Source organism: Saccopteryx leptura, chromosome 3, assembly GCF_036850995.1.
Source record: "Saccopteryx leptura isolate mSacLep1 chromosome 3, mSacLep1_pri_phased_curated, whole genome shotgun sequence".
NCBI classification, from domain to species: domain Eukaryota; kingdom Metazoa; phylum Chordata; class Mammalia; order Chiroptera; family Emballonuridae; genus Saccopteryx; species Saccopteryx leptura.
This window is the reverse complement of record NC_089505.1, coordinates 11023860-11049627: the sequence shown is the minus strand read 5'-3', so window position 1 is coordinate 11049627 and position 25768 is coordinate 11023860. Positions and strand designations below refer to the sequence as shown.

The following is a 25768-nucleotide window of genomic DNA, read 5'->3' as shown; positions in this document are numbered from 1 at the left end:
AAACCTACATACAAAAAGTGCCTTAAAAACAGTTCTGTTAACATTATCTGTGGGGCTAGCGTAGTCAATAACAGGCATTCACTGGGTACATGCTGTGTACAGGGTCCACTGCTCCTCGACTGCGGCTAACCTTCACTTAAACTCTCCTAATTCTGCAGTTTGAAGGAGTTGTGAGAATTACGCTGATGGCCCGATATCAAGGCAGAGAGGCAACATTCTGAAAAATTACGTAACTCCTGGGAGAGGCAGCGATTTTGCCCAGATTGCCCAAATATTTTCTTTCTCCGTCGGCTCCTCATAACCTTTGAGGACAACAGACAACTTTGTTCCCCAGCCCTTCTCCTTCTTTTGTCTGCTCGTCAGACTCGTTTTCCACCTTTGTATCGTTCCTTTTAGATGAGAAAACAAACACGCGAACGCCCGGTTGGCAAGGAGACGGAGGCACGAGGGGAAAGTGCAGCCTGCAGCCGCCCCACGCCGCCGCGCTCGGGCTCCTGCCGGGCCGGCCCGAGTCCCCGGGGTTGCGCGGCTGCGCCCCGGCGGCAGGGCCGGGCGGGCGGCGGGCGCAGGGCCCGCAGGGCGGCGGCCCGCCGAGTCCAGTCCGCGTTTTGCGAGTGCACACGGGTAATCAGAGAGAAGTGGATAATAGTTGCTCGGGCTCGTCCAGCTCCCTCGCATGCCTTGCTGGGCCGAAAGGCTCAGCCGGCCGTGTGTTTCCCCATATCCGGGTTAGAGAGGGAAAAAGTTTCCTTTAAACCCGAACTCCAAACTTTCCCCGTGAAAGCACACAGCGGGAACAGGCCCAGACCGTAAGGCGCGACTCCCGGTTCGGCTCCGGCGGGCCTGCGAAGGGGGAGGGGGCTCGCGCGATCCCCGTCGGGGCGTGTGGATGCGCACAGGAGGGGCCGCGGACTAAAAAGTGGGTTTTATTGTCTCCCCCCGCCCCCCGCCCGGCCTCGCCACGCCGCGCCGATCATGGCCGCGCGGGCAGCGGCGGCGGCGCGGGCGGGCAGCGGCGAGCGGCGGGCGCCCCCGGGGCCGCGGCCGGCGCCCGGGGCCCGGGACCCGGAGGTGGGGGCGCGCGGCGCGGCGGCGGCACCGGGACCCCTGCTGGGGGGCGGCGGCGGCGGCGGCCTGAACAGTGTGCACCACCACCCCCTGCGCCCCCGTCACGAACTGAACATGGCCCATAGCGCGAGCGCGGCGGTCGCCGCCGCCAGCACCCACAGCGCCAAGAGCGGCGGATCCGAGGCGGCTCTCAAGGAGGGTGGAAGCGCCGCCGCGCCGTCCTCCTCCTCCTCCGTGGCGTCCTCCTCTTCCTCCTTGTCGGGCCCCGGCTCGGCCATGGAGACGGGGCTGCTCCCCAACCACAAACTGAAAACCGTTGGCGAAGCCCCCTCCGCGCCGCCCCACCAGCAGCTCCACCACCACCACCACCACCATGCCCACCACCTCCACCACCATGCCCACCACCTCCACCACCACCACGCACTACAGCAGCAGCTAAACCAGTTCCAGCAGCAACAGCAGCAGCAGCAACAGCAGCAGCAGCAGCAGCAGCATCCCATTTCCAACAACAACAGCCTCGGCGGCGCGGGCGGCGGCGCGAGTCTGCCCGGTCCCGACATGGAGCAGCCGCAACATGGAGGCGCCAAGGACAGTGCCGCGGGCGGCCAGGCCGACCCCCCGGGCCAGCCTCTGCTGAGCAAGCCGGCCGACGAGGACGACACGCCGCCCAAGATGGGGGAGCCGGCGGGCGGCCGGTACGAGCACCCGGGCCTGGGCGCCCTGGGCGCGCAGCAGCCGCCGGTCGCCGTGCCCGGGGGGGGCGGCGGCGGCCAGGCGGCCGTCTCGGAGTTTAATAATTACTATGGCAGCGCTGCCCCTGCTAGCGGCGGCCCCGGCGGCCGCGCTGGGCCTTGCTTTGATCAACATGGCGGACAACAAAGCCCCGGGATGGGGCTGATGCACTCCGCCGCCGCCGGAGCCCCCAGCAGCATGGACCCCCTGCAGAACTCCCACGAAGGGTACCCCAACAGCCAGTACAACCATTATCCGGGCTACAGCCGGCCCGGCGCGGGCGGCGGCGGCGGCGGAGGCGGAGGCGGTGGAGGAGGAGGAGGAGGAGGAGGAGGCAGCGGAGGAGGAGGAGGAGGAGGAGGTGGAGGAGGAGGAGCAGGAGCGGGAGCTGTGGCGGCGGCGGCCGCGGCGGCGGCAGCAGCAGCAGGAGGCGGCGGCGGCGGCGGCTATGGGGGCTCGTCCTCGGGGTACGGGGTGCTGAGCTCCCCTCGGCAGCAGGGCGGCGGCATGATGATGGGCCCCGGGGGCGGCGGGGCCGCGAGCCTCAGCAAGGCGGCCGCCGGCGCGGCGGCGGGGGGCTTCCAGCGCTTCGCCGGGCAGAACCAGCACCCGTCGGGGGCCACCCCGACCCTCAACCAGCTGCTCACCTCGCCCAGCCCCATGATGAGGAGCTACGGCGGCAGCTACCCCGACTACAGCAGCCCCAGCGCGCCGCCGCCGCCGCCGTCGCAGCCCCAGTCCCAGGCGGCGGCGGCGGCGGCGGGGGCGGCGGCGGGCGGCCAGCAGGCGGCCGCGGGCATGGGCTTGGGCAAGGACATGGGCGCCCAGTACGCCGCTGCCAGCCCGGCCTGGGCGGCCGCGCAACAAAGGAGCCACCCGGCGATGAGCCCCGGCACCCCCGGCCCCACCATGGGCAGATCCCAGGTAACCCCCGCGCTAGCCGGGCCTGCTTCCGCCGCGGCGGCCTCGGCGCGCGCCGCGAGCCCTAGTTTCTTTCTTTCCGCGTACTTTTTCCGCGTCTGCTGCCGGGGGAGGCGGGGGCCGGGCGCCCAAAGCCATTTTCAGTCGCGGCCGCCTGGCTCGGAGGCAGGGGCGCGCAGCGCGTCCGAGCGCGCGGCCCGGGGGCCTGGCGAGGGCTCTGGCCGAGGGCCGGGCCGGGCGCGGGCACTGCCGGCGGCCGAGCACCCCGCCCGGCCACCCCGCCCCAGGCCGGAGCTGCGCGCCGGAGCCGAGGACTGCGCCGCCTGGCAGCCGGGTGGGCGCCGGGGACGGCCGGCGGCTTTTGTAAGGAGATCGGCGCTCCGGCCGGCACGGTCTCGACGGGAAGATCGCCTCTGTCTTCTCGGTTAGCGCCAACAATAAGCTTTAACCCGAGAAAGAATGAGGAACTTTGTCCTACCTCCAGCCACACCACGTTCCCTCTTAGCTTCCAGGGTGAAGGAGGAAAAATATGTTAGCTTTGTGGTATCCGAGGGTGCTTTTCGTAGTTCTGCCCAGCCATTCAGAGATATTCGGTGCGGGCTTTGAGGTGGAATGTTTGATAGCAAAAATAATACACAAGTGTACAACGATGAGGAGATAAAATGTTCTAAAACATATCGATTCATTCCTAAGAATCGCCAGGAAATCCATTATTTGGCTTACGGGCTGCTTGAAAGGAGTCACCTTCAAGAGATAGGTTGTTTTAAAGGAACACATTCCGGGTTAATTGAATTTATTTTGATCATGGATTAGGCATGTATTTTATTCAGCAAGTACGGGAAAACAGCAGACTATTGGTAATTGATCTTTCTGGTCTGGGTTTATTTGGATTTTCTTTAATTTGCTGTCACCCCAGTCCTACAGCGTCAGTAGGAAGTGTCCTGCAGTCTTGCTGTTTCTTGCTCGTAGGCTGAGCCTAAAGACTGACTTGATCTCCTTTGCAAGGTTTGGAATTTGAATTGTGGAGGTAAACTGGCTGTAATAGTCTCCAGACAGCTGCCTCTGAGTTGACATCTAATCTGCCATCTGATTGGCTCCCCTCTCACCATTGGGCATTTAGCACTGCTGATGTAAATAGAAGTGCTGAGCCGTACAGTCACAAAAATTCTTGCCACAAATAATAACTGATTTCTATGACAAGCAGATGCAAGGCTGAATATTATTTAAAGCTTAAATTATTACGAATCATGTTATTAATAAGGATTAAATACATAAAAAACATTACACTGGTGTTCAGTGTTGGGCATTTATGAAACTCAGATCTTTGACAATCCTGACATGGACGTTGCATGTATCACAGTCTTTAAATGTAGGGTGACGATATGGCAGTTGAAATATAATGAAACTTACCAATTTTTGGATTTCTTAAGCTTTTATAAAAATACCTTTTACAGAATCAACTGGAAGAAACATTTCAATTAACTGTGTCATCACAGTTTAGCATAAAATTAAAAGTTACGCTATTAAAATTGTCAAGATTCTGATATACAACAGTATTGTTTAGTGAAACTTAATTAGATTTATAACAAAATTAAAACTATTTCTAGTACTTTGTGTTTGTAATGATTCTGATCACTTTAAGTTGTTTGTAGATGAGGTGTTTTAGTTAGAATTATTATATTTGAAAAAAACATAATTTTTGCAGACAATTGGTTAAAAGGGAACAGTGGACATTGTTGTGAAATTTTGTATTTGCTTCTGATTTGGAGAATGCAGAAATGCCCAAGAACCTTTTTTTCCCCTTGATTATTTTGTTAGATTGGTAATGTGAGTCTTATTTGAACTGCTTTTATAGTGAATTAGGGACTATATTACATTCAAATTATGTTGGTTGTGTTTCTTCCAAATGTCTTTTCTTTTGTAGACCTCTTAATGCTGTGGAAGTTTTTAAAATTTAATCTGTTAGAAAGTAATAACAGTGGTTTTAATATATATTTCCCCTGAGCTCATTTGCTTAGGAAGGTGTATTTTAATAATAATCATAACTTAGAGGAGAGACTTGTTGGAGTGATTAAAAGATTGAATTTAACTGATAATCATCTGAATCTCAGGCTGAGGATGTTAATGTCCACTGCTTTCACATCTTTACTTAGTAGAGTTTTACTTTTAATGATAATATATTTTTCCATTCTTGATAGAAAACATACACTTTCAATTATTTTTGATTCACACAGGTAAAAACATAGAGAAACCTTGTGTAAATAAACCCCCATAATTATTTTTAAAAAAGATTTGCTTTGTCAGCTTGCTTTTAAAGGGACAGTTTAAAATTCACGTCTTTGTAAACTAGAAATGAAAGGATGATACAGGCAGATGTAGGTTTGTGTTACTTTGGATTATTCTTTCTTAATGGTAACAATCATTTTAAGTATTTTGTTTTCTTGGAATGAGGTGAATCCATTATGTCTTCAGTGTGACCCTGAAAAATAGCTTTTTTATTTTGGGGGGGGAGGAAATGACAGGAATATGACCTAGATTCACAGATTTCTTTTAGGCACCTTACCATATAACCTATGGAATGTGTCTTTTTTTTTTTCATATTCTTTTGGAATGCTAGTATTACTTAGTATTTGTTATGGTAAATGATTAAGAAACAGCCATTTGTCCAAAATATTAAGTTATTGCATAACTATAGGTCATAAAATGCTATTAAATTATGTTGTTAAATTATAAAATTTACTTGTGGCTTTTAACACATTTAGTTTCATTTTTGATTTTAGGAAATTGTTTGTATTGGGTGGCAAATATTTTAGTAATTAGAAACAAAACCTGTGAATATATTGAAGGGGGAAGTCTCTTTAAAAAGTGAAATAAGCTATTTTATGATATAGTTTTGGGATTTTGTGAGATAAAGTGTTCAGCTAGAGCAGTCTCAGAAGGAATATTGAGGTTTCCTCACATAACTAAGATTTTATAACGTCTACATTTGTACTGAATTCCATTAATGCTATTTTAAATTTAATTTTATAGAATATAATACAATGTAATAAAAAGAGCCTTATTTACCATTAAAAGAAAAGTAATTAGCTGGCTCACAAAGCAGGAAGTTAAGGGCTGGTTCCTGATTACCTTAAAATTTATAAAAGATACATTATAGCTAGCATAATGTCACTCTCCAGTGTCCTTCCTCCCAGTGAAATCTTAACCTATCTGATACTTTAAATCTTGTAAAGACATTTTTGTGGCCTAAATTTATGTATCTGCCGAGGTATGGCTGGCCGGCTGCTTTATCATCAGAAGACGTGAAATTAGCAGCTGTGATTCCTAGAAAAGGCCTATCATTTAAAAAACAGAGAAAATATGATAAAAATGTCTACAGTTTTCTGTTTCTCTAGGTTATCTGTGATGAAATTATGCATGGCTTAATTTTTTTTTTTTTTTTTTTTTGGAGTTCCTGCTTTCTGTGTACTTAGTTTTGACTGTTTTTTTTTTAAATATCAACTACTGTTTAAGACAGCTATCACTTAAATTTACATTTATATTAACACAAAATTAATCAGTGTATTCCAGGAGGGAGCAACATAGTCTTACCTTGGGTCTACAGTGAGGAACCTTAATTCCTCTTTCTCGTTTGGTTTTATTTTTTATGTATGTTTAGGAATGAATTTTTGGCAAGGCTTTTTATACTCGTTCCATCTTCCCCAGTGTCATATAGTATCAGAAGTGTGTACTTACCCCTAAATGGCATGTCCCTTCTTTAGAATTGAGAATAACACCTTCACTGTTGTATAAAAATAGCATTAATTCTGGTTTGAAAACTGCTTTTAAAAATAAAAGGCAATGTCGAGGAAGACTTAATATTAACTCACTTGGTAACTTTATTAGACACAGACACATTTTTAAAAAGGTAGGTGTAATAGAATGCAGTTGAGTTTCCAGTTCTATTTCTTACTAATGGACTTTATTACTTTTTAGATTGGGGCAGGGTGCATCTGAAAATAAAATCACTTCTGTTGTAATAGGAACTTACTTATGAATACCAGTATGACGGGCAGGTGAACCGCAAAGATGATCATTTTATCTATTTAACCCTCTCCTCGCCTTGGAGGAGACTGGTTTGATTTCAGATTTGTTGGGGTCGATAACGTTTTGCTACTTATTTTGAAGACTGATTTGGAGATGTAAATTTTGGATGTATGTTAGTATAGGAAACTAGTAGCTTTTTGCTCAGTGCCCTAAATACAGAGGCTTTTCTCTCTACACTAGGCTGGCTGCCTCTGCTTGGGTCCTGGATCTCTGTGCTTTGATCCATATTTGAGGAACAGGAACTAATATTTCCCTTGTGTCACTTTGATTTTGGACTGTTATGTAGACTTGTAAAGGCTTATATTTATGTTTGAAAGAACTGTCGTGTGTTACTTAAAGCAACAGATTTATGGAGGCTCAAAATGTATATTAATAAAACTCAATCCATTAACTTATTTTTTTTTTTTTTTTGCAATATTTAAACTTTGAAAATGGATGTTACAAAATTTTTATGACATTTTACAATGCTGTTCACACTTCAGGGGCCACCTCCCCCGTCTTAGGCCTTTTTGGAATTGGTTGGTGTTTGGTCACCTGTGTTTTCAGGGTGCCCTTTTGTGGTCAGGAGGTTTGCACAGACTCTGTGGACATGTAAAGTAGAGCCTCGCACTTGCAGTGTGTGCAGGAGGGAGGCTGAGTAATCCCATGGCCTTCCCTGTGGTGTGGAGAAGTACCAGGCAAGTCTGCTCATCCACCCGAGATACATACTTGTGTGACATGACTGTAGATCTATAACACACTGTTGCTTTTTCCAGGTTGGAGGCTATTTATACAAGACTAAGTGACCCTCTTTGGTTTAATTGGGTGATTGAATGAATTGATGTTGATCTACAAACTTGGTATAGTTTAGTGACTTTTTCTCTTAGAAATTTGATGAAAAGACAATGCTATAGGTATCATTAAATATCCACTTATTTTGCCTTATGCTAACATCAGAATGAATGGAATTGATGATACGTATACATGTTAAGTAGCTTTAACTTAACAATTCACACTGAGTGACTGAGTGCATTTATTTGTCAAAGTAAAATGTGTGTTTTTACAATAAGTTTTCAGCAAACGTGCTTTCACAATCTAACTTGCAGGAATTCTAAGAAAACTGATTTACTTACTGGAATAGGATCAAACAAGCAGTCTTCAAACCCACTTCTGAGTGGATTCATGCCACGAATATTAGAAGGCTGCTTAGTTGGACAGAGGAACTAATCAGGACATTAATTTGTGTTTCTTCAATGATATTTATTGCTCAGAAAGAGACCGTAACAGCTTAAGATCCTAAGCATACCGGGTTTACCGGGATAGTCCTAGGGAGATGGCAGCAGAATCTGGAAGTGGATCTGTCACAGCTGGGCCGTCCTTTCGACCTGAACTGGAAGTGGCCTCTGCTCACCACCCTCCGCACGGTGCGCTTCAGCCTCCTGTGGGCCTCGATGAAAGGTGAAACCTGAGAACCACACGGGAAGTCAGTCCTTATTAAGTGACTCTGGAAAGGAGGCCATAGTTGATGAAATCCAGAAAATCCTAGACAACATTAAAAAAAAAGAATGGGATGCTAAGAAATTATATATGCATTTTTTATTGTGGTAAAATACATGCAATGTAAGATGGACATACAGTTCGGTGGCAGTAAGGATGTTTACACTGTTGAGCAGCTGCTCCACCCATTTCATCTGCCCAGACTAAAATATCAGTAAAATGTATATTTTCTTCGTGTCAAAATTTAAAATAGTTATTAATGAGTATCATAAGCAAAACAGTCTTATTTTTATAAACATTAAATCTTGCTACTTCATAGTTGATTAGTAAATTCTTTCTCAGATGTTCCATAGGAACCTTAATGGGGGTTTTTGTTTGTTTTTAGTCTATTACTTCCTTTTAATTCTGACATTGCTGTAATGGTCCCAGGGTTTGTCCTTTCGGACATCAGTGTTGTGTAGGTTAGTTGTTTCATTGTCATTACTGTCATAGAAAGTTTAAAGGCGGCTTTTTGAAGCCTTTCTGCTTCAGTAAAGGTTTGGGGTACTTTGTTGAGAGAAAGCTGGGATTTCATTAAAGTGATAGGAAATGGAAATGAGTTCTCATGATCATTCCCCCTTCCCTTTACTTACTTCTCTCATCTTTTGCATTTTAGCCTCTTCTTTAAATTATTGGTTTCATCTTTCTGCTGTTACTGAAAACCATTTACAGTGATATTTTTTTTCTATTTGTGCTTTAAGTTCGTGGGCATCTGAACAGCCCAACCCAGAGCAGACACCAGTCAGTGCGGTGCTGTGTCCGTTTTCATACTGTTCTGAGCCCGATTTGCGCCTCCCTTATGTTTTCAGTTGCAGTCTTCTGCAGAATGGCAGAAATTCTTGGTATGTGGAAAAAAAATCTTAAATGAAGATGATTGGCCTTTTAATTCTATTTTAGAGGCAGCTGTGAAGGTATACTTCTTAGATTCTGAGTAGTTTTATGAACATGCAATTTTTTTGTTTGTGTGAAACATTGGAATTGTATTTCAGTTGCTATTGGTGCTGACATATAGTCGCATCTTTATATGATCAGTTATGTACTTTAACTAAAGCTGGATTCCATAGAGAGCACCGGGAGAATGAACTGTGGTTTGAGAACTTGTGCTAGGCAGCAACAATTATTTTTTAAGGTGTAAACATTTAGCATTTGTGTATGCTATGAGGTGTATATTAGATAAATATCCACTCCAGATAATCAATTGGCAAATATTTATTGAGCACCCATTTTCTTTTTCTTTTTCTTATTTTTGTATTTTTCTGAAGCTAGAAACGGAGAGAGACAGTCAGACAGACACCCGCATGCGCCCCACCAGGATCCATCCGACACGCCCACCAGGGGGCGACGCTCTGCCCACCAGGGGGCGACGCTCTGCCCACCAGGGGGCGATGCTCTCCCCCTCCAGGGCATCGCTCTGCCGCAACCAGAGCCACTCTAGCGCCTGGGGCAGAGGCCAAGGAGCCATCCCCAGCACCCGGGCCATCTTTGCTCCAATGCAGCCTCGGCGGCTGCGGGAAGGGAAGAGAAAGACAGAGAGGAAGGAGAGGGGGAGGGGTGGAGAAGCAGATGGGCGCCTCTTCTGTGTGCCCTGGCCGGGAATTGAACCCGGGACTTCTGCATGCCAGGCCGATGCTCTACCACTGAGCCAACCGGCCAGGGCCTAGAACCCATTTTCTTAATCAATCTTGGGCCAGACATAGCGAGTAGCTAGGACCTAGGATTGCTGCTGCTCTGGTGTGGAGTTAGGCAGAGAGATGCTGCCAACGCTCGCCCCCACTGCCCCTGGGCATGGGATTGTGGCATCATTGACTTAGTACTTGCTCCTTTAAACAAAGAGCAATAGCAACCATGTGGGTCAGTAGTCTGTTGGCCTGTTTTCTTTTTTTGGGGGGTGGGGTGGAGGAAGTGGATTTTGGCAAAACAATAATTGTAGATTGTGGCGATATAGCTGATTTGAGCTAGTGACTCTTCTTCTACTTCAACCAATCTATTACTGGCTTTGTGCCAGGGCAAAATATAGATCCTCAGAGAATAATAACTAAAAGAGGGAAAATATAATCACTTTGAAATTTATATAGAATGGTCCTTTTCTTCATCTCAATTTTGTACATTACGTGGGCTCTTGGAAAAAAGTTAAAACAGCCTGCTCAGAATTAGGAAGATACTTAGATTGCTGGAGTATTTTTGGTAACTGTTTGGATAATGTATGCTGGCTGAGGAGTAAATCCAGCTCCTGCTTCTGGGTCCTGAAATAAACCTTTCAGAAAGCGAGGCATTGATGATTAGTGGAGGCTGTTCTAGAATTCTTAGTATCTCCTGTTTCTTTTTCAGATGAGACTCTTGGGAGTTAAAGCGCTCACCAAACTTCATAGCCTTATTTTGAAATGATTGTGAATTATAAAATGTCTAGCACTTGGCATCTCATTTCTGAAATTTTAAGAAGCAAATTTTAAATGTTCAGTGATCATCTGTTTATATAGGGTTAGATAAAAGGTTTACAGTTGTGAATTGCAAAAGTTGATTATTATATTATTTATTAATTATTGTTTGGCTTTCCATATGAACTGTAAACCTATTTTTGCCGCACCTGTATATATCAAGCTATAAACCCTTTTTAATAACCTTTAAGTTTTCTGCTTCCAGTTTGTATTTTTTTTATAATAAATTCACTTTACTCGATGAATTATAGATGACCTTGGAAATAGAAATGTAAAACATTGCTCCTGTACTGCTGAGCAAGTATCTTTCTGAAGAAGCAGACATATTTCCAAGGGAACTGGTATGTTTGTTGCATATTAGTTTACTCTGTGATTATGAGGAGTTATGAGAGCTCACTAATATATTACAAAGCATGTGAAGTAATGGAAAGACCATGGCCTTGATGTTGGTCAGAACTTTGTTCATTGGTAGGCTTCAGTGCCCATTTTCCTTGAGATGGGGCCGGGGTTCCGTTTCCTCATCTGGAATGCTGTCTGCTGGCGAGGTCACCGCTGTGACTCCCAGGGCACCTGCCTCCCCTTCCCTCTGGTGTAGTGGGGGGAGGGGGATCTAGGTTCTGTCCTCTGCTTGGCCCTGCCCCACCTCACGGTGTGGTCGAGGACAAGTTTCTGCCTCCATCCATCAGGTGACCCTAGTCCCTCCCAGCTGCAAAACTCTGTGTTGCTTTGAATTTTAAAAAACTGCCTCCTCGGCTCTGCACCCACTGAACAGCTTATTAAAGACACCAGCTCCCAGACACTTCAGGACATGTGAACTGAGACCAGTGCAAATACTTAGACTTTGTGAACTCCACTGTAATTTCCCTCAAAAAATGTAGTTTTGTACTGATTGGGACTCTTGTAAGCAGTTGCGTAAATTGGTTTTGGTTTACCGATGGAGCCTGTGGTCCGCTGATGTCATTGGAACCAGCTGCCGCTGCCCCATTACTATCCCATCCCTAATATTCATTAGTAAATTAGATTCTTTACCAAGAATCATTCCTTTCTTACACTTCTCAGACCTTCCCATTTTCATGATCTGCAAAAATGACTGGCTTTTTAAGGGAAGTACTTTTTGCAAGGGAACCAAGGTTCAGAAATTTCAAGCTAGGGTTTTGTGAGATCCTGGGTGGTGGACTTGTGTTCTCATTGGCTGCTTCTCTATGTACTTCACTTCCCTGAGTATGTCTTTCAGATCTGATCCTAAGCAAGACTGTAATTGACTAGGCTGCTTTCAGATAGTTAAACAGGGAATGTCAAATCTGTGAATGCCAGGGGCCTGCCTCATATATGTAGAGAACAGTTGTTGTTTATAAACATTTTTATGCTGAGCTTTATAAAAGTACCAGGGACAGAATTCAATTCTATTCTGAACAAATACTTACTGAGCATCACTTGGTACTTAGGATACAAAGAGTAAATATAACAAATGGTCAGTAATTTTCCCTGGTGAATTATTATAGACTCTTGGTGTTTTAACTAAATAGAAATGAAAATGAATGGCTACATGATTGTTCTGCAGCTTTATGCAGAAAGACTATCTACCTCAAAGTGCATCATCTGAGAACTCTTTGAAGAGGAGTTAATAATGTATCCAAGTTGAAAATTTCCTGACCAGTACACATTTCTTTTTTTTTATTTTTATTTATTTTTTATTTATTCATTTTATAGAGGAGAGGGAGAGACAGAGAGAGAGAAGGGGGGAGGAGCTGGAAGCATCAACTCCCATATGTGCCTTGACCAGGCAAGCCCAGGGTTTCGAACCAGCGACCTCAGCATTTCCAGGTCGACTCTTTATCCACTGCGCCACCACAGGTCAGGCCCAGTACACATTTCTAATGTCAGTTTCAAGGAAATCTGTTCTGTCATGTTTCACTGTTTTGTTTGGAAGGTCAGTGTGCTGGGAGACTGTTTTTAGGTGTTACCACATTGAGGAGAAAGCGATTAGGTTGGGTTTTGTTTTGGGTAGTGACTTTTTTTCTGCTTAAAAAAACGACTTTATGGTATTATCGGCCTGAAGGAATTCAAAGTCAGTTCACTTACTTTACTGTCTAGACTAGTCTTCTCTCTGTCAGGGCTTTGGGGCCCAGGTTTGTGCCATCGTAGGCAGAGCTGGGGCATCAGACAGATGTGGAGAGCTTTCTGTGTGCTTGGCACCGGCTTGGATGATGGATCCCTCCGTGACGAGGGTCTGGACCTTGATGAATTGATACACAGTGACTAAGGACAAGGGACCATGCTACGCAATACAGTGGAAACGGTTTGGGTGGGAGCTCTGGTTTTAGAGGGACACCTCCCAGAGACTAGATTGGGCAGGGTAGGAGTAGGAAGGCTGGGTGCAGATCGGCTCTCATCAGCTAAGACCTGGTTGACGAGCAGTTCAGCAGAGAAACGGGGTGGGGACTGAAGCTGGGGGAAGAGAGCGCCAAAGGCGTGCAGGTTAGAGAGCCGGGAAAATGGGCCATTTACCAGCTGAATGACCTAGGGCAAGTTACTTCACCTCTCTGAGGTGTAGTCTCTAATTTCTAAAGAGGCAGGAAGGAATGCTTGACTTCCTACGCAAGTAGGAAGTAGACTTTACAAAGCACGGTTAGACTCCCTGTCAAGGAAAGGGACATTTTCATACTGCAACAAAGGACTGTATATTCTCGTGGCTCAGGAGTTAAAATGAGTTAGAGGTGATTCTGTATTAATTAACTTAACAGCCTATTAGTCTTTCTTCCCAGAACAAAAGGGTTAGTACTTGAAGCTCATTTCTAATCAAGATGTTTCAGGTTTTTCTTTTTATTGCCTGATATGTCTTTACCTTGCTGAGTATTTAGGAAAAGTTAGTTATGGAGCAACTGATCACATGTCTAAAATGTCTCCTGTAATTGTCCAATTTTTTTTAATCTTATTTTTTTAACTGATAAGGAAAAATTCAGAAGAGCAGTAATTGGAACACCGAATTTCACCACCATCAACAAACATTTAGTGGCCCTTGGTGTAGGGACACAGTACCTGATAAGATACCCAGAGTATATTCCTAAATTGTTAAACTTCGTCTGGGTCATTGTTTATCATAGAGGAATGTCCACAGATTACTAAGTGCATATTGGTGATTAAAATAGGTAAGACAGTTTGTGGGATATTTTTATTTTACTTACAAGTCCATTTAATTGGAAATATGAATTGAATAACTCTGGCCTCATAAGCAATCTGACTTTTGAGCTGAAGGAAATTGGTGGTCGGCAGACAGCTTTCCAATTTTGAAGTGGGTCTTTTGCTTCTCATTATTTTTTCATAAATTAAACAAGTAGTTTATTATTGTTAACTGTTGAAAGTTACAAGTGTTAAAAGTTGTAATCACACTTGTTATGATTTTGCTGGGTTTAAGCCCCCCCCCCCCCCCATTCGAGCCAAGTTCCTGTCATTTCATTTGGCCAAGCAGCAGGCAGGTGCTGCGCTAACAGCAGGCGGGGCTGTGCCCTGCCCGTCTGGGTTCCTCACCTGTATCCAGGTGTGTGGCAAGACTTGCGCCTTCTTTCTCCGCGGAGCCGTTTGTCAGAGGCGTGAGTGCTTTAAAGCAGCTTTACTTTACCATGATTTAGAAACGATAGGACATGAAAAGCATTTTTGTATTTTCATTGTGCATTAAGTTCCTGTAATTCAGTGTTTTTCAACCAGTGTGCCGTGAGACATGGTCAGGTGTGAGTATAAATACATTTAGAAACTATATTATTAACTATATGTATAATATGTACTGTGTTAGAGTGTCATTTTGTGTCATTTTGGTAGGTGGTGTGCCCCAGGATTTTGTAAATGTAAAAAATGTGCCGCGGCTCAAAAAAGGTTGAAAATCACTGCGTAATTTTCCATTTGCCATATTATTCATGAGAAGAGAGAAACATGGAGGTAGAGGTGAATTTTATTTCAGACAGTTATGTGTATTTGGATAACTTTAAAAAATGTTCCTTTTTAGTCTAAATACCCTTTCTTGGTCTAAGTAGTTTTATGGTTCATTGAAAAACTAACACAAAGAAGTTGTAATCAGCCCTTAAGAATCTGAATAGGCATATTACAGACTGGGTGAACATATTTGCAATAAGTGTATTTTACACAGAGCTTGTATGCAAAATATATAAAGAACACCAACAAATCAAAAATAAGAACCATCTAGTTTTTTTTAAACATGCAAAGGACTTGAATACATACTTCAGAGAAGAAGATTATGAATGGAGAAATTGCACATGAAAAGTTCCAAACCATCAGAGTAATGATAATATAAAATGTCACAGTGAGATGCCACGACATACCCACCAGAATGACTATAATAAAAAAGACTCCAAATATAGAGATAAGTGTATGAGAAATGGGACGTCTTGTGTTGTTACTGAACTAATTTGGAGAATGGTTTGGTAGTTTCTTCTAAACTTAAACGTATCTATTTATTGAACGTGCAAAATCCATTCATAGAAATTTACCTTACGAGAAATGAAGACATTTCACAAAAATACTGACAAGAATCTTCTCAGCAATTATATTTATAATAGTCCAAGTGAAGCAGTGACCCTAATAACCATCAATAAAAAAAATACACAACAAAAAGAGAAGCTGTAATCAGCTGTTAAGATGTTTGAGCCAACTGGTTGTAAATATGTTGCAGTTGTATTCTCAGTATATCTAGAAATTTCATAGAAATGCATTTTATGAAGAGGAGGTGTACCAGCACGGCCAGACTGGTAAAGCTGAAGTCTGGATTTGATTTGCATGTGCGGTGTTTTTTAGGGACTCTCAAAGTTTCACACATGAAATAAGCTAGGTAGTGTGTGCGGCATCACATGATCAAAATATTTTCCCCCTTGCTGCTGCCAGAAGCTATCTATGGCTTTTCAACAATCTTACTTGTTGGGCATCATGCCAAGATGTTTAAGACAACCCCTTACGTGAGCTGTTCCATTCTTAACCTCTTTCACTGAAGTGCCGTGACCTTCACATATGTAGATTAGCCATGTGCTCTGTGAATTGAAACTTGCTGCCTCAGGAAGAAAGGGTTTTTCTTTTTATTCCACTGGGAATTTGACAGCCATTCATCCCTGACCTGGGCAGAGGTAATGCAAGGAAATTGGATTCTCATGGAACATGGACAGATAACACGGAGGCAGGCAAGCTCCTACCTCGCGGAGGATGAATATTCCATGGTGTGAATAATGAGCTGACGCGGAGGAGCTGATAAAAGCAGCGCACAGAGATAAATGCAGGGGTGCTGGAACAGTGTCTTTTAAGAGAGGAAATTGTTATTATGGGCATTCCTAATTAGTTTTGACCGTGTTCTTTTTCTTTCTAACCTAAGTATTTGAAAATTTTTTTGAGTTTTTGTTTATTTATTAATAGCACTTGGTAATTAAATAATTTTAATATTGTGGGCAAGCCTGAGTTTAAGGGCATTGCAGTTAGACAAGCCTTTCAAAAGTAGAAGTTACGGAAAGTTGGAGAGATGAACGTTAACACCAGTATGCGGGCGAAGCAGCATGTTTCTGGTTTTGACCCGATACGGTTCTGAAATGAACTGCTTCTTAGAGAGAGAGCATAACTCATGTGTTCTTACTCAGTTTTGTAGTGACTAATAAAAGCAATTAAAGAATAGTGGATTTTTGGATTTTTATTAGACAAAACTAGTTTTAAAGAATGTTGATCTGTTAGTAAACATGCTAGAAATTAAAGTAAAATTCAGTATAAATAAATAGTCATGACACTTGATTAAGTTGATATGACGGTAGTATTCAGAAGGCAGGTTATTACTATAAAGAATGATGGATCTGACATAGTTCTTAGCTTGTTTCTTAGCAAAAGGAGGGGATGGTTAGGGCAGCTGGAAATTTATGAGTGCTTCTGTGTGCTTTTCAGAGCCGAGCCTGTCCTGCATACCGTAGGGTTTGTGGGATATTATGGGGCAGAGCGTTTGTTATACACTCTGTGGGAGAGGGTCTTGTGGATACCTGGCTCTTCGTACAGGGTGCAAAGCAGAATGTCTTTGTCGGAATATGCATAATGGATACAGGACGGAAAATTACCCCTTGGTTTGAGGAAGACTTGTGTGTTTTCCATATGAGGACTAACAAAAACATTGGGGAAAGTTATCTGATCACGATTATGGAGACTGTACAGGCTTCCGTGAGTTTTTGTGAATGTGACAGACATAAGGGATACGTAGACGGCGGGATTAATGAAGTCTTCCCAGCTTCTCTGTGAAGTTGGGACACAGAATTAAGTTATTGTGAGTGGGGAGTGGCTGAGCTGAAGGAGACAGAGGAACTGGTCCAGAGGAGGAGCCAGACGGCTGGAGCCCCCCAGGCAGGGGAGCCCCCCAGGCAGGACACGTGTGAGTGAGCTGTCAGTGAGCCACGAAGGTGCTGCAGCCAGGAATTGATGCTTCTCATCTCCCTTCCTGTCTGTCTGGCCCTGTCTGTCCCTACCCCCCCACTTACCCCTGCTAAAGAGAAAAAGAAATGCAGGTTCAAGGAGCGATTTTTAGGAGTCCTAAATAATTGTGATATAATAAAAATGACGACAGTAACAATACTCTTGTTTATTGAACACGAACTATGTGTGCCAGGCACACTGCATTTTTTTTAAGGATGTATCATTACTTTTTTTAAAAATTATTCCATTAATTGCATTTTTATTGAGGTAACATTGGTTAATAATATTATATAAATGCCAAGTAATACAACATTGTAATTTGATACGCGTATACTCTATTGCAGGCTCCCCAGCAAAACTCTAGTTTCCGGCCCTGGCTGGTTGGCTCAGTGGTAGAGCGTTGGCCTGGCGTGCAGAGGTCCCGGGTTCGATTCCTGGCCAGGGCACACAGGAGAAGCGCCCATCTGCTTCTCCACCCCTCCCCCTCTTTGTCTCTCTCTTCCCCTCCCGCAGCGAGGCTCCATTGGAGCAAAGATGGCCCGGGCGCTGGGGATGGCTCCTTGGCCTCTGCCCCAGGCGCTAGAGTGGCTCTGGTCGCAACAGAGCGACGCCCCAGAGGGGCAGAGCATTGCCCCCTGGTGGGCAGAGCGTCGCCCCCTGGTGAGCGTGCCGGGTGGATCCCGGTCGGGCGCATGCGGGAGTCTGTCTGACTATCTCTCCCTGTTTCCAGCTTCAGAAAAATACAAAAAACAAAAAAAAAAAACAAAAAAACCCTCTAGTTTCCATCCGTTCCCATGGATCTGACCCCTTTACCCATTTGCCCTCCCAAACCTCCCTGCCCCTCTGCAGCCACCATTCTGTGCTCTACCTATGAGTTTGTTTTTGTTATGTTTTGTTACTTTTTTGTTTTATGTTCCACATGAGTGAAATCATATGGTTTTTGTTCTTTTCTGTATGACTTACTTCACCCTCAAGACCAGCTATGTTGTTGCACATGGCAGGCAGTATTGCATCTTGAGTCATATTCCATTGTACATATGCCGTATCTTTATCCATTCTTCTGCCGATGGACAGTTAGGTTGTTTCCATGTCTTGGCTATTGTAAATAATGCTGCAGTGAATACACAGGTACACCTATCTTTGTGAGTTAGTGTTTTCATACATACACACACATATATATTTGTATCCACAGTGGCTCCCCAGGCATCCCGATTCGGGACGGTTTTGGCGTGCCCTCTGTCAGCCTTGCTTCTCCCCCTGCAGGCCCACGGAGGGCAGCGGGTCAGCCAGCCCACAGCCACTGCTGTGCTTCTCCCCCTGCAGGCCCACGGAGGGCAGCGGGTCAGCCAGCCCACAGCCACTGCTGTGCTTCTCCCCCTGCAGGCCCACGGAGGGCAGTGGGTCAGCCAGCCCACAGCCACTGCTGTGCGCCCTAAAGACTGTGGTGACTTGACTGCACCTGGTCTTTCCCACCCCTGGCGCAGGCCCTGCTCCGGGTGTGTTCCCTTCCCCGCCCCTGGAGCGGGATGGAGAGCCTCAGCGACAGGGTCGTCCCCGCTGGAAGGTGCGTTTTCACGTTTTTCAAGTAAGCACCCAGAAGTGAAATGGATGGATCATATACATAGTAGCTCTAGCCTTCATTTCTGGAGGAACCTCCATACTGATTTCCGCCCTGGCTGCACCAGTGTACATTCTTACCAGTGGTGCACAAGGGCTCCCTTTCCTCCACATCCCCCTCAACACTTGTTGTTTATCGTCTCTTGGATGATAGCCATTCCAGCAGGTGTGAGGTGCTATCTCATTGTGGTTTTGATTTGCATTTCCGATAGTGATGTTGAACATCTTTTCATATACATTGAACATATTAATTGCAATCCTTTCAACAGATTTGCAAGGCAGGCTCCCTACTTTATAGACAAGGAAACAGCTAGAATTAAAACATTTGTTCCATACCCAGGTTTGTCTATGCTAAAGCCTACATTCTCTCTACTGAAGGAGTGGTTCTCAAGCCTGATGCGTGTTAGAATCACATGGGGGTGGGGGTGGGGGTGGGGTGGGGGCACAGATCAGGTCCCCAGAGCCCTCCACAAGGATCCATGTGCTGTCAGGCTGTGGAATGGCCTCATCCCACCTTTATGCCTCCCGCAGAGGTCATTGATGGGCTAGGGGTAAAATTTAAACAGATTTTTTTGTTTTTAAGACATGAATGACATTCTTAAAATTGAGTTTTTGTTGTAATTTGGCTGTATAGTACAACAGACAAGGAAGAGGAAAGAATTCGTGTTCTAAGGGCGTGTAGGTGGCTGTTGGATTTTTCAGATGGTGTCACCGAACATTAATGTATATCTGCCTATTAGGGGAGACTCTGCCCCATAATCTGGGTCACTGCTTTGAGATAAGTCCAGAAGGGGTGCTGTGAAGTGTCGTTGAAAGAGGGACATAGGTTCTCTTCTTTCTGGGGCTGGTTCCGTGTGCCTGTGCCTGAAGCTAACGGGTTGGGAGTTGATGGACCAGCGTCTGCCACAGTGTCTAGCCTGTAGTATGTGCTTAATAAGTATCTTTGGATGAGGAAATGGATGAATGGGCTGGACTGTGTCTCAAGGTCACATGGTGTTGCAAGTCCAGAAATATGTAAGTCCAAGGAAGTATAAAAGGAGATTAAAAAAGGGAAGTCAGGTGAGAATTAGGGGTCAGAAGATTGGAGAGAAGGGAGAATACTAGGAGCTGGAAGAGTGAATTTCAGAGTAAGAAACCAACAAAATAAAATTTAATGTTCGTTTAGTGCCCAGAGTGAACTGTGGTGGAGAAAGTTGTAAGACAAACCCCCAAATTAGCATATCACAATAATCAAGATGTTAAATGCAGAAGAGATGTAAGGCAAAATAACCCCTCCAGTTTGTCAGGGTCATTTCGTGGCAGGTTGTCGTGCTCATGTCTGTCCTTGCTGTCACCGCATGGCCTTTTGGGAGCCAGGCTCAGTGGCGTTGAAAGATACGGAAACCACTCAAGCACCGGACCCACTCAGATGCTTCGTTTGCTTTGCTGCTTAGTTAACTGGGGAATGTCTAGTGTGGCCAGGCTGGGGGGTGTCGGGATGGCTCCGGAGACCCTTTTCGTCTTCCTCTTCCTAATTATGTCTGAAGGGAAGGTGCAATACAAGGAGTTCCCTCTTATGTCCCCAACCATTTCTCTAATTTAAACTTTGTCAATAGAACCGAATCTCACGGCTTAAAAACAATCAGTTTGGCTCACAGCCTTGTCTCAGACAAGCGATGGAAGTGAAATCCCACCAAGCAGCCCTGCGGAGCGTGTGAACAGTAGGAGATCACGGTGCTGGCCCTTGCACATGGCTGTTTCCTGCCTTTTCCACTTGTATTTCCTTATCTCCTGCTCACTGTTAAATTTGAGACCGAGAATATTTCCAAATGACTTAGCTCCAAAATGCTGTTTTTAGCTTCGGATTAAATGCAGGCTTTCCTCTCTCATTTCCTATTTTATAAAAATGTTTGATTTTGTTTTATGACTTATAATGATGTATCGCTACTAGGGTAAAGCATGGATTTATAGGTTTTGAACTCAACCCATTTCAAGCAAATGAATTAACAGTATTTTTAAGAATGCACAGGAAGAAAAAACAAGACAAGTGGTAACCTTTTCTTTTTGTTTTTAAATACTGCTGCATGTGTCACGGAAAGTTCTTTTCTCTCTGACTGGACCTTGAATCGTGTTTGGTTTTTTACACTTAGGAAGGGAGTGGGCTTCTTCAGGGGCACAGCAGCCATTTTTATCTAGCTCCCTAGGATACAGGGAATCTTTTGCCTGGAAAGCTGACACTTGACTGTGTTCGCCTTTCAGAGAATTTCCGTAGGACGTATCATTCATCTAGTGCTCTGATTTTCAACAGGGCAATCTTAACATTTTGAAACAGCTCCGAAGCTCTAAGAAAAGAACTGGCACAATGCTCATGAACTTAACTCTGTTGGAAGAGAATAAAGCCCTTCCTTCTCCCCATTTTCAAGCATAGATGATAGTTATTTAGTTTCCCATGGTAACTTTCTTTTCTGCCATGTGTTAAGGACAACGTGGAGAGGTTAGCTGGGCGGCAGACGAGAAGTGAGGGCTGGTAGAAGGAGCCAGGTCCTGCCAAGCCACAGGGCGGAAACTCGCTGCGCTAGCCAGCGCCTGATGACCTTGGGGAATCTGATGAGAAGCAAGCCAAGCCTTCCATGCCCTTGAGTCTTTGAGAGCCTTGGACGCCAATCTGTAGGAGAAGCACTGAGTATAGTAATACGGGGACATTTTAAGGGAAACTTGCCATACACCAAAAGACCCTGGGAAAGAAGAGTGGGAAGCCGGGAGTGGGGGTAGGTGGGAGACCTAAGTTGATTGCCAATAATTAATTGCCAGATGCTATGTTACTTTATGTATGTATTTGAATTATTCAACACAGAGCTTTTCATATTGATTCAGTACCTACCGTGTGATGGGTGCAATGAATAAAACTCAGACCCTGTTTTCATAAGGCTTACCTTCCAGTGAAATTGGATCCCAAAGACAGCACAACCATCCAGCCTCAGGGGGCGGTACCCTTTATAGGGGAAGGCAGAGGAATTGCACACTTTCAAATATTGTTTATGTAATGAGGCTGTAGATGAACATGTAATAAAGTCAGTATGTAGAGGAACCGCCACCATTATTTCCACAGTCTCACGAATAACTGCTTGCACGTACCTGTGTCATAGGACAGTGATCAGGTACAGCATTCTCACTGTCCGTGGTTGACACGGCACATACCCTCCCAGCTGAGAGGAAGAGGTGTCGACACAGTCCTTGATCTGACTCCACCTGGAGCAATACATGGCTATAACTTTTTTTTTTCCCGTTATCTCTTTCTTTTTCTGAAGTTGGAAACGGGGAGGCGGTCAGACAGACTCCCGCATGCGCCTGACCGGGATTCACCTGGCATGCCCACCAGGGGGCGATGCTCTGCCCATCTTGGGGCATTGCTCTGCTGCAATCAGAGCCATTCTAGTGCCTGAGGCAGAGGCTACAGAGCCATCCTCAGTGCCCGGGCCAACTTTGCTCCAATGGAGCCTTGGCTGCGGGAGGGGAAGAGAGAGACAGAGAGGAAGGAGAGGGGGAGGGGTGGAGAAGCAGATGGGCGCTTCTCCTGTGTGCCCTGGTCGGGAATCGAACCTGGGCCTCCTGCACGCCAGGCCGACACTCTACCACTGAGCCAACCGGCAAGGGCGGCTATAACTTTTTTTTGAGGGTGTTCAGTTGCTTGTTAATCATTGTGTATGTTTAGTAAGAGACACATTGGATTTGAGGTACATTCCACGCTGAAGGGTGATGCTCAGAGGCGGGTAGGAAACCAGGATCCTGGAGTACAGGAGGGTGATTTGGGCTCAGCATATAAATGTGGGTTCTCAGCATGAGCAGGATCATGAGTTTGCCTGGGGAGCACCAACATTGAAGGAGTGAGAAAGGAGCCAGCCAGAGAGCCAGGAGAGCTCCGCAGAGCTGCGGAGGACGGAGCTTTCTGGAAGGTAGATGTGGACAGCTGTGGTGAGCACGACGGATGGTCCAGTGAGGAGGGAGCACCACCTCTTGGTCATTTGGCCACGTATGACCTGGGAAGAGAGCCAGGAAGGAGGCAGGCTGCCGTAGGCTGCGCAGCGAGCAGGGAATGAAAGAGACTTGCAGATGGTTAGAAGAGGGGTGGGCTTTTTGTTTAAAAAAATTTTTTTAATTGAAAAGAGGGCTAGAAGACTCGCCTTCCTGAGTCCAGGTGCTGTGCGAGGTGCTCCCTTAGATGTCGGGGGGCTTTCCCTTCCTTGTACGCCAGCGTCTGCTGCAGTGTCTCCACATGGCAGGACACAGTGCGTGCCCACTGAGGGCCACACATGTCATCTGAGATGTCTCATTTAATCCTCACAGCAGTCCTATGTGACAGGTTTTGCTGTTCCCATTTTATAGATTCCAAGGCCATTAAGCGATGGCTCCAGGAGTCGCACTTGAGTCAGATTAGCTCCACAGTCTGCTGCCCTTGTTCCTTATTAAGGGTTATTCCAGTAAATCTGTACGCTGAGGGGAGGGAGCCACGATTTTATGAGGATTAATTTCAAATGTGCAGCAAATAGATTTTATAATATATCAGACTGCCGATATATTTGGGTGCTCTTGAGATCTTTGGTGACTGGATTGTGAACATGAAGTAGTGAGTCAGCTGGTCTGAGGGAGACATCCTTGAATGTCTGGAGAGATTTCTCAAGACAGAGAGGATTGCGTTCAGAGAATTAGTTTTGGTGTTGACACTTCCGTGCCAGTAATCTTAGGCCAGGGCGGTGGTCAGTGAAACAGAGTCATTATGCATTTTCTCATTATTCCCTTGAAAACCTGTGTTTGAAGGCTGGCATTCAAGACTAGCCACTAAAACCTTGGCAGTTCTGTAACAGTTTGCTTTACGTGTTTAAGGTATTCTGTGATATTAAAATTGATAATTTAACACGGGTATGTGCTGCCATGTAATTTTATGAAACCATTCTATAAATTACAACTCACATGTACATCCCCTTTCAAGTATCACAGATTATAGGTTAGATTTTCTCCTGGTATCTGGAATCTCAAAGGGGAATCAGCTGTTTTTCCATTGTACTGAAATGCTGTGTGTTGAATAATCAGTAATATAACACACCTTACTGAACAGCCACTAGTCAAGCTCTGTGCTGAGAACCGTATATGCATTATCTGGGACGTCAGTACCGTCACTCTACCCTTTGCACAAATGAGTTACCAAAGGCACTGTCTCGATACGCCCAGGGCACTTACCGAGGAAGCAGCATAGGTACAGGGGAACGCGGGCACTGAGGGCACTGCCTTCTCAGACATGGTACTGTAGCCTCGCAGCAGCCACTGGCAGGAGCAGTTAGACGAGTGGACTGTGTCTTGTGGAAGGTGTCATTCTAATAGCATGTTTTTCTTGCTTGTGTTCACGTCATTTGATACTCTGTGAGACGATGGGAAAAGTTGATGAGGAAAGGGATCCCCTTCCCACTGAAAGCCACATTGTGGGTGGTATGGCCCCGCAGGCCGCAGGTGAATTGAGGTGAGAGTCATTGTCCTGGGGGACAGGGTCCCCAGGTATCCACGGGGGCTCCGCCTTTCCCCGCAGCCAGCGTGTTTATTGTGCCCGTCCCTTCCGTCCCACTAGTTCGGGAGCAGGTTGGGATTAAGTGTATTTCTTTCTTGATGAGAACGTGAAGGAGATCTTTATACTTGGTTTAGTTCTCAGGAGCGTTCCGCCTTCCTGAAGAGGAAACAGCATCAGGACACAATGTGACTGAAGGGTCTCTTCCCCGCAGAAAGCAGTGTTAGCATTTCAAGTACCCTCTAGGATCGCTTAGTCCGGTATGGTAGCCACTAGCCACATGTGGCCACTTAAATTCAAGTGAATTAAAGTTAAATAAAATTAAGAGTTCAGCCCCATAGTTGTACCAGCCACATCTTAAGTGCTTCTAAAAGCACAAATGCAGCACGAGAGAGGATGTTCCTGCCGTTGAGCGCGTTTTACTGGCCAGCGCTGCCCTGTATATCCTGGTGGCGTTCTGAGGTTGAAAACAGCTTAAACTTGATCCTGTCACCGCTCTCGTGAGCACGGAACGCGGGCTGCTTGCATTTTGTATGTCTATAAATAATGTAGGATCTTGAATGATCATTATTTTTGAAACTATCTTTGCCGTCAATAGTACCAATGCATTTTGGTGATCTGAAATTAAAAAGTAATTGAAAAAGCCAATAAAACAATATTATAAGAAATGATTTCTTTTGTGTTGTGGGCATGTTCTGTCCCGGCTCCTGCCTTGTCGTCTACGGAGAGCAGGAACAGGGCGGGGGGTGTGGCGTCCACTCTTCTTAATAGGAGAGGTGTTGCTGCCATCTCGAAACAAGCACGTGGACGTCTGTTTCACTTGATTTAGTTTTATATCCACTAAAAACACATGTAAGACTGGTTAGTGTTTTTATTCTCTTGCCGCGTTTGTGGGCAAAGGACTTGATTTCTTTCTGTGTCACTGTTTGAACTTTAACCAGTGGCCTGGTAGCCAGAATAGGCTATGCATTTTGCTGGGGACAAAAAATAACGAATTGCTTTCTCAAGGTTGACTAAAATGTTTTAACTCTTCCTAGCAAATGAGGCGTGAAAGAAATTGTCAAAGGACAGAGACAAAATTATTGCCGTTCTGAATGTTTAACTGGCTGGTGATGTTCTGGCAGAGGTGTGAGCCCAGCAGATAAGCGTGGGAAACGAGCGACACCTTCCCCTCTGCTCCTCCCCGCTCGTCCTCACGGGAGGACCCAAGTTCGCGGCCGGACACCACCGCCCTTCTGAGTGGTCGGTTCTTGTGTTGCTGGGAGGAATCATTAAGTGCTGTGGGCCGTGGGTTAGAAAAAAGAAACGTTCTGTTCTCAGACATTTTACTTTGCATCACCTCTGGATGAGGCCAAAGTAAATTTGAGTATCCTGAAAGCCTGGCCACGTGGCAAGTGTCGGTGGCTCCTGGTGGCCTCAC

General features: G+C 45.5%; 1 protein-coding gene across 4 annotated transcripts in view; it reads left to right on the top strand.

Annotated features, from left to right (window-relative positions):
- Positions 1–582: 582 nt before the first annotated feature.
- ARID1B (AT-rich interaction domain 1B) overlaps positions 583–25768 on the top strand; it is a 429345-nt gene continuing 404159 nt past the window's right edge. For 2 of the 4 annotated variants that reach the window (XM_066372937.1, XM_066372935.1), the window contains exon 1: positions 583–2724. In XM_066372937.1, the coding sequence (XP_066229034.1) occupies positions 976–2724 (1749 nt within the window). In that variant the 5' untranslated portion in view covers positions 583–975. The remainder of the gene's footprint in view (positions 2725–25768) is intronic. The other 2 variants (XM_066372938.1, XM_066372936.1) reach the window with 1 other exon arrangement.